The sequence below is a fragment of the Caloenas nicobarica genome, chromosome 1 (assembly GCF_036013445.1).
Source record: "Caloenas nicobarica isolate bCalNic1 chromosome 1, bCalNic1.hap1, whole genome shotgun sequence".
In the NCBI taxonomy this organism is placed as follows: Eukaryota; Metazoa; Chordata; class Aves; order Columbiformes; family Columbidae; genus Caloenas; species Caloenas nicobarica.
Window position 1 is genome coordinate 31,195,734 of NC_088245.1, and position 16,948 is coordinate 31,212,681.

The window sequence follows — 16,948 nt, forward strand, 5'->3', positions numbered from 1 at the left end:
ACTCTCGAATACCAAAGATGGACTTCCGGGAAAGGGTGGGGTTACGTAAATAATTTAGGCTTAATGTAGTAACTGAGCGGTAGAGACAAATGAATATGCAACAGGTATATGGAATAAATACCAAAAAGTGCAAATCACGCACACGCTCGATTAGAGGAGCAATCCTCCGAGCGTCCGGCGTACTGTAATAAAAGTGCCTGGTGTTTAAGACTTTCAAAACAGTGTTAGAGAGTCTTTTTTTGCTGACTTTTCGATATCAATACCCCCACACTTGCATACACTGTGTACTGGAAGAGCAACGGTCGTTCATGAGCCATCCTACACATCTTCACAGCCAGCTGATAAAGAGTAAGGCACAGACGCGCACACACACACAAACACACACGCACGCAGGGCTTACTGCACTACTGCTGGAGACTGAAGTGCTCACTACAAGCACTGCAGGGTTTATCTGGGTTGTGTAGCTGCCTCACCTCATGCTAATGGCAGCTCGGGCCTCTCTCCTCTGTGAAGGAGAGATCCGCTTTTGTCTCGAGTGCTGAGGTGGAGGCAGCAGTCCCACGTCTGTGGGAGAGAGAGAGCTGGCAGCAGCTGTGGGGTGGACATGATAGCAAGCAAAGAAAATATTGCCTTGCACTTGATTGCTGTGCTCTCATCAGCTGTTGCTGCGAAACATGGAGGGTGGCTGGGGCAGTGATGTGCCCAGAGAGTCTCCTGCGTGGAGACAAGACCCATGTGCACCCTTTCCCTGGGTGCTTCCAGCACCGACACCCACACACTGTGGGGAACCAGTGCAAGACATGCAGGAATGAAAAGAATTGCTTTCGGTCAGATGTGTTGCGTTCCCTGACGCTACCTGCTGCCAACTAGGGAAGAGATGCTGAGTCAGGCTTTTTGTGACGCCGGTGTTGGAGTTCAGAAGCTACATACTGCCTAGCAGCGACCTGGTGGTGGACAGGAGGAGGGAGGGCCAGAACCATTCTGGTCCTCTCTAGTGCTCTCTGTCACTGGAGCTGTCTCTCTCCCTGCACACCCCCAACATCAGGGCAAGTGCTGTGCTCAGGTGTTGCAGAGGGGTTGAGCAGACTGCTAAGCAGCCAGATTTCACCTGCTTGCACATCACCACGGAACTTACTGCTGCTTATTTCCTTGGCCTTTATGGGGAGTTTGCAGGACTGTTCCTGGGCAGAGGTCTCTTTCTGAGTTATGTGCAGAATGGGTCCAAATAACAGTTTGAAGGTACGTTTGGTATCTTCTAAAGGCTGTTTTGCTGTTAGAGCCCGGAGATCCCTTAACATTCACCAATGTGAAGGGTGGTTGACTGGAGGGGCAAGTCTGTTTTTGCCAAGTGTGCTTTGCCATCTTTGTGAAGGGCGGCTTCTCGAAGTCGTAATGCCTAGCTGGCTATCTCCTTGCACTTGAAGTAATGAGGACTGGGCCAGGTGGACCTCCAGAGCTGGCCGCTTCCACTGCTGCCCAGCCAGACCTGAAGCACGATGCTGCTTCTGCACTTGCAGGTCTCAAAGCAGGGCTTAGAAATCAAGATTCCCTTGGCTAACTCTATGGCCATTCTTCACTGGTGGCATCAGACCTCGCAACATGGCTTGGTGTCTGAGGAGCTTGTTGCCATCTTTGTGCCTGGCGATGCTGGCTACAGTCTGCGGTTGTTTTGTCTGTTGCATGTAGCCCGAGGAAGACTACAGTTGCAGCTAAGCTGAGGTCAGAATTGGGCTAAAGGCTCATTTAGTCGGGCAGGAGGTGTAGCCGAAGGAAAGCGGGCCTGCAGCTTGAAGTTTCCAGACCACAGAAGACATTTGTGCCTTGAAAAGCCCAGCATCATCGAGGGTGGAAGGAGTCTCGTCTCGCCCACCTCATCGGTCCCTGCCCTGCTCAACGCAGGGTCAGCCAGGGCAGGTGATATAGGGCCACATCCAGTTTGGAGCATCGCCAAGTGTGGAGACTTCGCAAGCTCTCTGTGGCACAAAGAAGCCACCAGCAGGCTGAGCTGGGGCCTCAGGCCCCAGGCCAGGTGTCTGGGGCCTCCAGCCCATGGGACAAGGAGGCCCACTGAGGCGCAGGCAGAGGCCGCCAGGCCCTGTCTCAGCTCTGTCAGGCCATCCCTGTCTCCACCTCTGTCTCAGCTCTGCCTGGTCCTGGCCACAGCCCTCGGTGCTCCAGACCTGCCCTCGACCTCCCCGTGGCCCTGCCTGGCCAGCACTGGGCTGCGTCTGAGCCTGCCTGCCAGCACTGGGCCTGATCCCCAGCCCGGCCTGGCCTGACATCTCAGCTTGCCCTCAGAGCCGCTGCCTCACCGGGCACTTGCTTGTCCCTCTGGGCTCTTGGCTGCGCCGTCTGCCTGCCCGGGACTGCCCGGCTGGCTATGGGACCCCCTTGTGCTCCCCGTCCCCAAGGGAGCAGCATGCCTGTGCTGCTCCCTGACACCGCTCTCTCACCACCCCCACAAGAGAAAATGTTTTTCCTTAGGCTGAGGTGGCATTCCCCCATTCCAGCTTTTGCCCACTTCTTCGCACCTTTCCCCTCGGTGGGCTACAAATCCATCAGATCCCTGTGGGAGCTGCAAAGCTTCCATGGCTACCAGAAGCTCAACCACCACCTTCTGCCCAGACCACCAGGAGGATTGCTCTAGAAAGGCGGGAAGAGTCTGGTAACTGATTATTAGCAGTAGCTCAGCGCTAGTCCCCGATCTGAGCACAATCATGGCTCAGGGCTCCCCAGAGGAAAAGGACACAGATGTGTGCTCCCTGTTGCAGACGTCTGCACGACTGATATTCCTTCAGAGCAAGGACAGAGAGAGACGTGTATCTAGTGGAGTGCCTCGAGGGTCAGTACCGGGGCCAGTATTATTCGGTATATTCATCAATGACTTGGATGAGGGAACTGAGTGCACTGTCAGCAAGTTTGCTGGTGACACCAAGCTGGGAGGGGTGGCTGACAGGCCAGAAGGCTGTGCTGCCATCCAACGAGACCTGGACAGGCTGGAGAGTTGGGCGGGGAAAAATTTAATGAAATATAACGAGGGAAAGTGCAGAGTCTTGCATCTGGGTAGGAACAACCCCAGGTTCCAGCATAGGTTGCGGAATGACCTAGTAGAGAGCAGCGTAGGAGAAAGGGACCTGGGGGTCCTGGTGGACAGGAGGATGACCGTGAGCCAGCGTTGTGCCCTTGTGGCCAAGAAGGCCAATGGCATCCTGGGGTGTATTAGAAGGGGGGTGGTTAGGAGGTCGAGAGAGGTTCTCCTCCCCCTCTACTCTGCCCTGGTGAGACCTCATCTGGAATATTGTGTCCAGTTCTGGGCCCCTCAGTTCAAGGACAGGGAACTGCTGGAGAGAGTCCAGCATAGGACAACAAAGATGATGAAGGGAGTGGAGCATCTCCCTTATGAGGAAAGGCTGAGGGAGCTGGGTCTCTTTAGTTTGGAGGAGACTGAGGGGAGACCTCATTAATGTTTCTAAATACGTGAAGGGTGAGTGTCACGAGGATGGAGCCAGGCTCTTCTCGGTGACAACCAATGATAAGACAAGGGGTAATGGGTTCAAACTGGAACACAAGAGGTTCCACTTAAATTTGAGAAGAAACTTCTTCTCAGTGAGGGTAACAGAACACTGGAACAGGCTGCCCAGGGAGGTAGTGGAGTCTCCTTCTCTGGAGACATTCAAAACCCTCCTGGACGCATTCCTGTCTAGCCTCATCTGGGCGTTCCTCCTCCGGCGGGGAGATTGGACTAGATGATCTTTTGAGGTCCCTTCCAATCCCTAACATTCTGTGCTCCTGTGATTCTGTTAAGTGCCCACATGGGTTGAGAGCCTGAGTGAGCCTTCAAAGATAGGACTGTCCCCATCCAAACCCGCGAGGTCCCAAGCGCTCCAGTTGGGCAGCAAAACGAAGACACGGACTAGACGACACAGTTTATTAAATAGCAAGCTGCAACAGAACAACTGGAACTAGATGCAGGGCAATGGCTGCACAAGGTGGAATGGAAAGGTTTGCAGGCTTCATTCCTGTCCCTTGTGTGCTCTCTGTTTCCTGGCAGCGACACTTCCTCTGCTCCAGCATCTTCTCATTGCTAATGGCGGAGGTTCAGCAGTGACTGGGGAAGCGTGGGAAAAGAAAAGGCTTTGTATTAGTTTTACAGCAGGCTGGGCCAAAGGCTGTACTGGGAAGTGGCTTCTGGAAGTACAGCACTAATGCGCAGATCCAGATACCAAAAACCGAACACTCAAATGTGTCAACAACAAAGCTACAGCCTGGGGGCTACAGCCACAAGTGGAAAATTGTGTTCCATGGAGACAGGGATCAACTCCTTGTGGTTTTTGCCTTGTTTCCTGGCCAGCTCTTTCTCCCATCTCTCTTTTAGACTGCTTTACTGGGCTGTGACCTACCGAGGGAGTCCCAAATGACTTCTGAGCCTAATCCTGGGTTCTGGACTGGCTCTCCCTGAGCCCCAGGCAAAGCGGAAAAACTTCTCGCAGGTCCTGGGTTGATCTTGCCTGCTGCACGTGTTGTTTCAACTGAATCTCCAGCTGTTGGGAAACGTCAACAACTTGTAGGCGGCAAACCAAAAGCAAGCCAAAGAGAGAGCTCTGAAGTTACTCACTTCTGTGGAAATCCGCAAGGTGGGAGGCCATCGAGACTGCATTTGTCACCTGCCGACAGAACGTTAAAATGTTTTAAAATCCCGGGCTATGATGACGACCCGCTCCGCTCTTCTCGCTTGGCGCCCCTGGGACTGCATCCTGCTTGGAGAGGCCATTGAGCTCAGCAGCCCTGCTGGGACTCCTGGCTCGTGGCTTTTAGCCATCAGGATAACTACATCCGTGTTCCTCAATGTCATCACCATCTAATGCTACAACGGCAGCAGGAGCATCAAGAGAATTCAATCAATTGCAAAATACAGCTAACAGATAATCAGCAACATGGAAAATAGTATAGGACGAGAATCATACAGGTTCCAGCAGAAAAAGGAATCACCTCCAGTCCACCAAACGAACCAAAGCTCACCTTTCTTCTTTGTTTACCAGCTTGCTGGGCCACCTCAGAACAGCTCTTCTTCATGTCTCTCTGGACACTGGGCTGGGACTCTCTCTTCCTCCCTGCGTATTCCATCACCTTTGTCTGAGATGCCTCCAGAAGCGTCTCCAAGCTGTACAGCAAATTAGTAAGGAAAGTGTGACATAAAGCAACAGTCGGTCTTTTTCACCTCCTCTTAGGTAAGCAGCACAGCCATGGCTTGCTTCATCTGTAATGCGCTTGACAGGCCAGGAATTGCTGAGAGCAGCCAGCGCTCCAGTGCCACACATCACTTGGAGGGCTCAAAGTTCACCTGAAGAGAGGAAGAAAAGACTTCCTTCCCTCCCAGCAGAACTGCAGGCAGCCTGCATTTGCAAGGCCTTGTGTAACTTTCTAAAACCAGGGACTCGTGCAAAGAAGCGCCTTACAAGATGGAACATGAGGCTTGAATTTGCTCCCAAGCGGTTAGTATGTGCTGTTACGTTAAGAGTTCAGTAACGCTTGACTACTACTCAACGTGCTGGTTTTTTTAAATCACTAAAAAGCCATGCCTGGTAGGTTCTTCCTCCAGCGCGCCATTACTTCTCCGTGTTTTCTCCGGAAGCGCTTCCAACTGGCGTTTCTTCTCAGACGGCCTCTTCGATTCCCTGCTTTCGCTCCCACGCTTTCAAAATACAAAGATACTTCACACACAGAGCACAGGAACAGGATCCCTATGCAGAACGTCAGACAGATTTCTCCAAAGAAGTCAGGCCTTCAGGATGAAGCGCTCGGCACCACCACAGCCCAAGGAAAGTCTGCAGCTGAAGGTACCAAATGCCTCTCCACAGCCACTGTCTGAAGTGCTGCCTGAGGTCTCAACCTCACAAGTGTTCTAAAGCAGAACACAGCGAAGCCAGTCCCTGTCTGTCAAGTCCTTAACAAAGACGGCATTAGGTGGGACTAAAGTAGGACCGGCTGTAGTCTCATGGGGCAACTCTCAAAGCCAGAAAGCTGGGGAGTGAGGCAGCAGGACTTTCAGGGCAGCCTGTAGTCAGTAGAACAGATGAAATGGTCTCTCCCAGGCTCTTTGGGAAAACCTCTTCTTCAAATTTCCCCACCCGAATATGGACCTAGGCTCTGGTAGCTCGTGAAAAGGGAAGGTTCTGACTAGCTTACTGAGGCAGAGGCTTGCAGGTCTTTGTGAAGGGCCTCAATGGTCTTGGCTTGTTGCTGGGCTGTGGCTTCCAGCCTGGCCATTCCAACTTGGAGCCTGAAAAAGAAGTACAGGTCTTATCACAGAAGTCCGCAAGACCACAAATCCCAAAGGAAGAGTGTGATAGAACCTCATCTAAAACAAAAGCGAAAACCATGTAGTACTATCTTGCCGGGATGCAGGAAGACAGTCCAGTTGTTTTCCCGCAATCGCAGAAAGCAAAGCCTTGCCCCACTGTGTGACTTCCTTACTGTTGCAGGCGTTCTTCCAGCTCTGGGATAGCCGCAGTTCCAGAAGATGTGACCAGAAGGCTCTGCAGGTTCCTGGAAGCTGTTAGCTCCCTCTCCTTATTCTCTATGGCATTCTCCAGGGACTTGGCATAACGCTCGCTCCGGATAAGCCGTTCTTGCAGTTCCTGCAGCTGTCAAACCAAAGCAAGAATCGCCAGCAGTCAGCTTAGGTTTGATAAAAAGGAGCGGACCCCCAACTAAGGCTCTGTTCCTCACTCTGGTTTGCAACAGAAAAGGCCTGGGCCCCTGCCAAGAGACAAGAGACAGGCTTTCTCCCTACCTGAGATTTAGAGCTGTCCAGTTCCTTCTGCAGCTGCAGTTTCTGTTCCTGCAGGCCCCTGCTGTAGCGCTTCTCGGCTTCAAGTGAAGCTTCTGCCAGGGAGTACTTTCTGAAAGTGTTGGCAAACTCCTGCTGCAGCCATGTGAACCGTCGCTAAAGAAACGGTGTTGCATGAGCATGGAGAAGTCAATAAGAAGATGACAACAGGACACATGCTTTTAGGCATGGGATCATATCATTAGATTGATCTTCAGCATGGCCAGCAGCTGGAGGGAGGTGGTTCTCCCCTTCTGCTCTGCTCTGCTCTTGTGAGCCCCACCTGGACTACTGCATCCAGCTCTTGGGTCCCCAGCATAAGGAAGACATGGGCCTGTTAGAGTGGGTCCAGAGGAGGGCCACAGAAATGATCAGAGGGTTGGAACCAGGGTGGTGGCACACTGGACCAGGCTGCCCAGAGAAGTTGTGGATGCCCCGTCTCTGGAATTGTCCAAGTCAGGCTGCACGGGGTGTTGAGCAACCTGATCTTTGGAAGATGTCCCTGCCCACAGCAGGGGCTTGGACCAAATGATCTTTAGAGGGCCTGTCCAACCCAAACCATTCTATGCTTCTATGACTCAGTGAATTCAAAGATGAGAGATTTTGGCCACCACCAGCAGGCATCTGCTGGCACCTTTCTCAGCTGAGCACACCCAAACTATCCGCAGCTCATCATGAAGCTTTCTCTTTCCTAATACACAGAAAAGGCTTCCGTATTTTCCTCCTCAGAACAGAGGCTGAGAGGCTGTGCCACCGGCTTTTTTCTAACCGACTGTTTTCCCTCTTTATGCAGCACTTCTGCTTCACAACGGGAACAGAATGAGGTCCGAAATAGACTTCAGGTCCCAATTCAAAAACTGCCTCTCAGCAGCACTCCTAAAGGAACTCCGTAGCAAGAACAGGCCTCCTGACACTGACAGGCTTGCTTTACAGATATCTGCATCAGGCCCTAAGAGTCACCTGACTGTCGCCTTGACAATCGGTTTGTGTCGAAGCCTCCTTCTTGAGCGGAAGCTCTTCTCTCTCCAGCGCACAAACCTGAGCGAGCAAGAGCACAGACCGACAGACAGTGAGGAAAGGCATCTGCAGCAACCCTGCAGCATCACGCTGCGTTTCAGCAGCTGGGCTTAAGAAGCGTAACAATTATGTTAGCTCAGGAAGACAAAGCACCTCATCCAAAGAAGAGGAGTCAAAATCTTCTTCTTCTTGTGCTGCTCCTGCAGCTGGCAACACATCTACAAAGAGGTAAAAAGCGCCACGCTGCTGGGAGTGCTTATTTCACTCTGCTATTCCCCATCCGCTTCAATCCAGAGAAGCTTACAAAGGGAACCATTTAGTCCGTCAGGAAATTACCATTGTGGCGCTCCTCTGCAACAGGCCGCGCACACGCTCCTTGTTGGTTTGCAGCTGGAAGCAGCACGGCATCCAACAGTTCCGTTAGACCTTCAGAATCCGTCTGTGTAAATATAAAGATACGCGTTAGAACTGCCACTTCCAAAGAAGGGCAATGAAGCTGGTGGAGGGTCGAGAGAGCAAGTCCTCTGAGGAGCAGCTGAGGGAATCAGGGCTGTTATTCAGAAGATAAGGAGGCCAAGGGGAGACCTTATCGTTCCCTACAACTACCAGAAAGGAGGTTGTGGCGAGGTTGGTGTCAGTCTCTTTTGCCCAATGTGCAGTAATAGGACAAGAAGAAAGAGTCTTATGTTGTTCCAGGAAAGGTTTAGATAGGATATTGGGAAAAATTTCTTCACTGAAAGAGTAATCAAGCACTGCAGCAGGCTGCCCAGGGAAGCCGTTGAGTTACCCTTCAACCATACGCTTGGACTCGATGACCTTAAGGCTCTATTCTGACCTAAGCGATGCTAGGATTCTACCTCAGAATCAAAAGGGGAGTCATCGTCTTCTTCTTGTGCTGCTCCTGCTGCTGGCAACACACCTACAAAGAGGTAAAAAGCGCCACGCTGCAGAGAGTGCTTCTTTCAATCTGCTTTCCCCCACCCGCTTCACTCCAGAGAAGGCTACAAAGGGAACCATTTAGTCTGTCAGGAAATTACCGTTGTGGTGCTCCTCTGCGACAGGCTGCGCACACGCTCCTTGTTGCTTTGCAGGTGGAAGCAGCACGACAGCTGACACTTCTGTTGGACCCTCAGAATCCGTCTGTGTAAATATAAAGATACATGTTAAACCTGGCACTTCCAAAGAAGGGCAATGAAGCTGGTGGAGGGTCTAGAGAAGAAGTCCTGTGAGGGGCAGCTGAGGGAAGCAGGGCTATTCAGTGAGGAGATAAGGAGGCCGAGGAGAGACCTTATCGTTCCCTACAACTACCAGAATGAAGGTTGTGGCGAGGTGGGTGTCGGTCTCTTTTGCCACATATGCAGTAATAGGACAAGAAGAAAGAGCCTTATGTTGCTCCAGGAGAGGTTTAGATGGGTTATCGGGAAAAGTTTCTTCACTGAAAGAGGTATCGAGCACTGCAGCAGGCTGCCCAGGGAAGTGGTTGAGTCACCCTTCAACCATACGCTTGGACTCGATGATCTTAAGGCTCTATTCCAACCTAAGTGATGCTAGGATTCTACCTCAGAATCAAAAGGGGAGTCGTCGTCGTCTTCTTCTTGTGCTGCTCCTGCTGCTGGCAACACACCTACAAAGAGGTAAGAAGCACCACGCTGCTGTGAGCGCTTATTTCAATCTGCTTTTCCCCATCCACTTCACTCCAGAGAAGCTTACAAAGGGAACCATTTAGTCTGTCAGGAAATTACCATTGTGGCACTCCTCCTCCTCGACAGGCTGCACACACACTCCTTGTTGCTTTGCAGATGGAAGCAGCACGGAATCCAACAGTTCCATTGCATCTTCAGAATCCGTCTGTGTAAATTAAAAGACATGCGTTAGAAGTGACACAGACTCCTTCTCGAAGATCTTAAGGGTCTGTTTCAACCTAAGTGATGCTGGGTTTCCAAGCCTGAGTCAGAAGCAGCAGCAGAAGGTAAAGAGCCAAAAAGTAAGCACGCCCAGCCGGGCCCCACCTTCAGAGAAGGTACCTCAAAATCAGACAGGGAATCAAAATCTTCCTCTTGCTGTGCTCCAGCTTCTGGCAAGGCACCTTCAAAGGAAATAAGAGGCACAATGCAGTTGTGAGTGCTTATTTTACTGTGCCTTCTCCCATCCCATGGGCCCTGCCTTTAACAAAGGGTTCTCATTCCCCTTCAGGCCACAGCGATTTGTCCTCATCACCTCCTCCACGGTGGGAGATCCTACCTGCTCCAATCTGCGCAGGTGCTCCCAGGGGAGGGGCAGCAGTCGTCCCAGAGGAAGAGATCTCAGGTACTGCTGCACCTCCTGTGCCTCCTACAGAGCATTCTCCTGTCCTTTTACTTCTTGCGTATTCCTCCAGGATCTTAGAAAGACTATATACAAAAAGGAAGGAAACGAAATTGGTGAACGTACCCCCATACTTGCATACGCTCTCTACTGGAAGTGCAACAGCCATTCTGGAGCCATCGTACACATATTCAGAACCAGGTGCGAAAGGTAACACACACACGCGCGCGCACACACACGTACACAGAACTGACTGCAGTCCTGTTGCAGACTGAAGTACTCACTACAGGCATGTTCACAGTACAGGTGCCTGTTCCTGTTGATGGGGTAATTCACCCCTGCTGGCTACAGTCTCATGTTATAAACCCCCCTCTTCTCCATTTTGGGGGCCAGCGAGACTGACATCTAACTACAAGGCTTCTACCTCAGTGGGATGCTATACTAATGCTGCAGCCACTCTTCACGCCAAGCTGGGGTAACGTCTCCTGAAACTCCTTCCGGACTTTGAAGGGTTTCAGAAATTCCCATCCTTATTCTGAGGCCCCGAGAGTGTAGAGAGCTCCTAAGTGGGATGCCAAGAGGCCAACAAAGATTGCGGTTGCATTCCAAGCACTGCAGGGGTTAACTACATTGCACAGGTGTCATGTTCTAACAACCCTGGCAGAGGGGCAGTTGGGGCTCTGGAGAGAGACCACTTTCAGGGTTGCTTCATAAGCAGAAGTAAAAACAAAACAAAAAACCCCAAAGAAACAAGAAAACAGTAAAAACATGCTCCAGGCCAAGGCTGCTACGCAAAACGGTGCATTAGCACAAGACTGCTACTGTGCCAGAAGCCTGCAGCGAAGGAACCAACCGCTTGTTTTGCTAGAGCAATCGTCAAGCATGCTTTGTTCCGAAAGCTGTGGGTTTTTACTCCATGGAAGGAGATGCATCAGAAGATGTCACTGAGCCCAGCTTCAGAAAAGGTCTCAACACCCCATTCAAGCAAAAAGGGCTGTACATCAGCGCGGACATGCTGACAATGCAGCTGCTCTAACAAGGATGTCAAACACTTACCCAGAAGTAAACTGATCGAGATAACCCATATCTGTGAAGTCGTCCTTGCCGTGATGAGAAAGAACAGCACCATGCTGAAGAAGAAGCCGTGCTACATTCGTATTCCCAGCATAAGCGGCAATCTTAAGAGTGGTCCTAAAGCGTCCAAGAAACCATAGGAAATAGATCAGCTTCTGCAGACATTGACTTGCCCTTACTTGACTCCTCCTTTGCTCCTCAAACAATTCGTTTCCCCTCCTACAGGCAGAGTGAAATTACAGCAAAACGTGTGGATGCGTCGGACAATTGAGTGTGGTGGGACCTCAGGAGGCCTCCAGGCCAAGCGTCTCCCCAGAGCAGACTCAGGAGGTCTGTGTGTGTGTGTGCCTGTGTGCATGCGTGCATGTGTGTGCACGCTCACGCGCACGTGTGCGTGTGTTGGCACCACAGCCAACGCTTTCTTGCAGTCCTCAGTGCAGAGATCATCCCCTGAGGTAAGAGAGCAGCAGAGTGTGGGTCTGCTTTCCCAAGTGGCACAGAACGAGCTCCTTCTGGGCAGCTCCTGGTTCTTTTTCAAAGCTCATTCCTATAGCTCCCAACAATCCAATCGGAACAATGCTCAGGAGTCCCACGCACGCTTTTGACAAAACTTCACCTTTGACACTTATCTCGAGCGTTCACGTCAGCTCCGTTTTGAAGGAGGAACTCAACCATCTCTTCACGGCGCTCGATGATCGCAACGGCAAGAGGAGTATATCCCAACTGAAAGGAGAAATCGTCTCCCTTAGAAGAACACAGGAAAGTCAAGCGAGTTTGGGGAAGAGAAGCCTTACCCAAAGCCCAAGCTTACGTCATTCCGAGCATCAATATGGGCATTGTGCTCGAGTAAGAGCTCCACCATCGATTTGCTGGGCATGACAGCAGCCATGTGAAGGGCAGTGTTGCCACCAGCACCTTTGTGGTTGGGGTTGGCGCCGTGCTCCAGCAGAGCAGTCACGCAGTCTTTGTGCTGATGCTGTACTGCCTGGAAACAAGCCACAAGGGAGGAGTAACTTCCAACATGGACATTTCTCTCTCTCACAACTCCTGCATCTTTGCGACACGGGAAAGTACGAGCGTCTTCAAAGATTACGTAATATATGCTCCTTCCCCACTGACTGCAACATACCTGTTTCTACGCAGGCCTACGTAAAGAATCCCGCGAGGCAGGTATCGCTCAGTGCATCACTGACAAGCCCCACGTACAACTGCCTAACATATTCCACGTACCAGCATCAGCGGCGTTTTCTTAAACATGCCACGAGGGTTTAGCTTGCACTTCTTGCCTGCCAGAAATCGAACGACATCTGCATGGCCGTTCGCACAAGCAAGATGCAGAGGCGTCCTAGAAATTAAATACAGCCAGTTAACACAGACAAGACAGCTGAAGACATCGTTTCGGGCTGCGGTGCCCACCGCCTAGGGCCACAAGGCTCAACTGCCAAAAAGGAAGCCAAAAGCCAGCTTTCTCGTGCCAGAGCCGGTGGCAGCACTTGCACACCCAAAGCCTGGGGCTGGCTAGGCACAATCCTCAGCACATCTGCTGAGCCAGGAGGCATCTCCTAAGCTGTGTCAATGAAGCTGCACGAACGGACTCCTGTGCCCAGGCACTGGTCCCTGCCTCCAGCCAGGCCTGCCCGGCCACCCAGCACAGCAAAGGACATGGCGTCTTGGCAGCCTGGAGCTTCTGGAGGCCACGTAAGTCTACGGAGACCGTGGAGTCTGCGTAAGCTCCTGGCTTTGCCCCCGGCGAGTCCTGCACCGGATGTGTCCTAGAGACAGGGGAGATGGGATTTCTAGCAGCAACGGGAAGCTGTGCCCTGTGGCTCTGCGGCTCCATGTACCGCTCAAGCAAGACCGGCAACAGTCAGGCAAGAGGAAAGGAGCCGTCTCTGCTTGCACAAAGGCCTGCGGAGCTCCACAGAAGGGTCACTACAGGGAGCAGGCTGGCAGAGCAGGCAGAGTGGCGCATCCGCTGGCTCCTGTCCCAGCTCGGGCGGGCCTCCGGTAAGGGCAGCGCTGTGGAGCCGGCCTGTCCCTAGGGTGCTTGCGATCGTGCTGGGCTTCGCTGGCTCTTCCAGCCAGGGCACGTGGATCTTCGCTACGGGCACTGCCCGCTCCTTACTGCTTGTTGGCGTCCCGCGAGTTGATGCGGAATCTCTTCCGCCACCAGATTCCTTGCAGCCGGGCGAGGTCGCCGCTGGCGGCCGCGCTGTGCAGCCCGCCCCGGCCCTTCTCCCGGATCTCCGAGGCCCCGGCGGTGCTGGGTGCGCAAGCGCTGTCGGACGGCGGCCGCTCCCGCGCGCTCCTGAGCAATGCCATGAAGCACTGCATGCTTCGCGGCGACGAGGGCACAGCCCGCTCCGGGGTGAGCAGCCGCAGGAGGCGCCCGGTGGACTCTGCCGAGCCCCGGGAGAGCAAGGAGAGGAGGCGCGGAGAGGGCAAGTGAAGCCCAGAACCGAGCCCCTCGTGGACAGTTGTAGAGGGCGCGGAGAGGGCAAGAGCAGCCCAGAACCGAGCCCCGCGCGGACAGTTGTAGAGGGCGTTGAGAAGGCGAGAAGAGCCGAGAAGAGGCGAGTCCCGAGCGGGTCGCAGCTCCCGACGCTCCGAGCCACACACGCGCTGCCGGTCCCGCTGTGGCGGCGACAGCACTGAGCGCCGGCGCCTGCAGGGGGCGGCTTCACAGCGGCAGCTCGGGGCGTCACAGCCGGAGGGACGGGGGCGTCACCGCGGGAGGGACGGGGGCGTCACCGCGGGCGGGGGGACGCCGGCCCCGGGCGAGCGGGCTGCGGCTCCGGCGTTGGGGCTCCCGCGGGGCCGGGCGGCCGGGAAGTGCCTTTGCCAATGCGCCATTTGCACAGCTGCGGTTCAGGAGCCCAATTCGCTGCCGTGTGCAGACTGTTGAAGGATGCGTCCGTCTGCGTCGGGCGCGGTTCTGGGGGAGAATACGGCGGGGGTGGCCACAGACGGGGCTGCTGAGGAAGCGCTGAGCGCGCAGCAAAGCTTCGCCCTGTCCCACTGTTGCTAGACAGCCCAAAAGACCAGACAAGTGACTTCTGTGGGAATCTCGAGGTCCCTTGCCACCTGGCTTCCCCCTCCTTCCCTGCCTTGTGTCACCAGATTGCGTCATGCTGAAGCAGTAGGCTCTGACTGTGTTCAGTGCCACCTGAAGCCAAAACCCCAAGCAAGCCCGAGCTTAGAAACTGAAGGGCAGGTACATTTGCAGTCTGCTGGACTGCAGGGCAGGTACATTTTGCATGCAAGAGTGGGTGGGTTATTGAGAGGGAGGCCAAGACCTGTCTTTGAAAATGTGCCATTTACAGCATATGTGCTATTCAGGAGACCAATTTGCCTGCTCCTTAGGAACAAAATGTTGAAGGATGCGCCCCCCTGTGCAGTAAAATGCAGTAGGAGTGGACACAGAGGGGCTTGTTGACAGCCGCTGCACAGACACAAACACACAGTCATTTGCTTCGTGGCGGCCAGAGGTGAAAGCACCTGTTAGCTCCCTCTCCCTCTTCTTTAAAATCACAGCAAGAATCCCCAGTAGTCAGCTTAATTTTGACAAAAAGGAGTGGACTGCTTTGACTCTCATGTCAAGTCTCACAGGCCATGTTACTTCTTCATCTTGTATACTGGCCCCTCTCCTACGTCTGCAGTGATTTCCTACAGCCTTCCTTCAATGCTGCCGCAACACTCGTCCTCACTGTCCAGGACCCCAAACATCTCATTTGGTGAAGGATCCGACCTGCTCCGGTCAGTGCAGGGGTGCCCAAGGGAAGGACAGCAGTTGTCCCAGAGCAAGAGCTGTCAAGTACTGCTGGGCCTTGTGGGCCTCCCGCAGGATATTCTCCTGTCCTTTCACAGCCGGCATATTGCTGCAGCTGCTTAGGAAGGCTACATACAGAAAGGAAGGAAATGCATTTGGTAAAGATACTGATAACAGGAACAAAAATCCTGTAGAAACACCTAGGCATAATGTAACAAGACTAGGCCTGATGTAGCAAGACCAGGCATAATGTAACAGAAACCTAACAGAGAAACGATAGCTCTAGAGAGACTGGACATGAGGCAAAGTGGGCTATCCTTGGCTTGCAAGCTGGGAAAGCGGAATATTCCACTAAACGAAGAGCGGGGTACGTGACTTTTGCTGAGCAGCAGCACAAAATGACAATATGCTTGCCGAAGAAACTAGGTCAAGAAGCTGACACCGGGGGGGGCACCAGGTGCAAAGACTGCCGGGGACCACTAGAGACCCCCGATGAAGACTCTCGAATACCAAAGATGGACTTCCGGGAAAGGGTGGGGTTATGTAAATAATTTAGGCTTAATGTAGTAACTGAGCGGTAGAGACAAATGAATATGCAACAGGTATATGGAATAAATACCAAAAAGTGCAAATCACGCACACGCTCGATTAGAGGAGCAATCCTCCGAGCGTCCGGCGTACTGTAATAAAAGTGCCTGGTGTTTAAGACTTTCAAAACAGTGTTAGAGAGTCTTTTTTTGCTGACTTTTCGATATCAATACCCCCACACTTGCATACACTGTGTACTGGAAGAGCAACGGTCGTTCATGAGCCATCCTACACATCTTCACAGCCAGCTGATAAAGAGTAAGGCACAGACGCGCACACACACACAAACACACACGCACGCAGGGCTTACTGCACTACTGCTGGAGACTGAAGTGCTCACTACAAGCACTGCAGGGTTTATCTGGGTTGTGTAGCTGCCTCACCTCATGCTAATGGCAGCTCGGGCCTCTCTCCTCTGTGAAGGAGAGATCCGCTTTTGTCTCGAGTGCTGAGGTGGAGGCAGCAGTCCCACGTCTGTGGGAGAGAGAGAGCTGGCAGCAGCTGTGGGGGGGACATGATAGCAAGCAAAGAAAATATTGCCTTGCACTTGATTGCTGTGCTCTCATCAGCTGTTGCTGCGAAACATGGAGGGTGGCTGGGGCAGTGATGTGCCCAGAGAGTCTCCTGCGTGGAGACAAGACCCATGTGCACCCTTTCCCTGGGTGCTTCCAGCACCGACACCCACACACTGTGGGGAACCAGTGCAAGACATGCAGGAATGAAAAGAATTGCATTCGGTCAGATGTGTTGCGTTCCCTGACGCTACCTGCTGCCAACTAGGGAAGAGATGCTGAGTCAGGCTTTTTGTGACGCCGGTGTTGGAGTTCAGAAGCTACATACTGCCTAGCAGCGACCTGGTGGTGGACAGGAGGAGGGAGGGCCAGAACCATTCTGGTCCTCTCTAGTGCTCTCTGTCACTGGAGCTGTCTCTCTCCCTGCACACCCCCAACATCAGGGCAAGTGCTGTGCTCAGGTGTTGCAGAGGGGTTGAGCAGACTGCTAAGCAGCCAGATTTCACCTGCTTGCACATCACCACGGAACTTACTGCTGCTTATTTCCTTGGCCTTTATGGGGAGTTTGCAGGACTGTTCCTGGGCAGAGGTCTCTTTCTGAGTTATGTGCAGAATGGGTCCAATTTACAGTTTGAAGGTACGTTTGGTATCTTCTAAAGGCTGTTTTGCTGTTAGAGCCCGGAGATCCCTTAACATTCACCAATGTGAAGGGTGGTTGCCTGGAGGGGCAAGTCTGTTTTTGCCAAGTGTGCTTTGCCATCTTTGTGAAGGGCGGCTTCTCGAAGTCGTAATGCCTAGCTGGCTATCTCCTTGCACTTGAAGTAATGAGGACTGGGCCAGGTGGACCTCCAGAGC

The 16,948-nt window shown here is 53.0% G+C and overlaps 1 protein-coding gene across 1 annotated transcript; it reads right to left on the reverse strand.

Moving 5' to 3' along the window:
• Positions 1 to 4,371: 4,371 nt before the first annotated feature.
• Positions 4,372 to 14,077, reverse strand: LOC135984965 (putative ankyrin repeat domain-containing protein 20A2). Its single transcript, XM_065627883.1, has 19 exons — positions 13,953 to 14,077; positions 13,350 to 13,889; positions 12,816 to 12,996; positions 12,455 to 12,643; positions 12,036 to 12,209; positions 11,841 to 11,947; positions 11,207 to 11,341; positions 10,088 to 10,236; positions 9,856 to 9,932; positions 8,884 to 8,986; positions 8,000 to 8,064; positions 7,790 to 7,867; positions 6,794 to 6,946; positions 6,475 to 6,644; positions 6,187 to 6,280; positions 5,580 to 5,692; positions 5,020 to 5,161; positions 4,616 to 4,664; positions 4,372 to 4,541 (listed from the first exon to the last, which is right to left on the reverse strand). The coding sequence occupies exons 1-19, from the start codon at positions 14,075 to 14,077 to the stop codon at positions 4,372 to 4,374; spliced, it is 2,814 nt and encodes a 937-aa protein (XP_065483955.1).
• Positions 14,078 to 16,948: the final 2,871 nt, after the last annotated feature.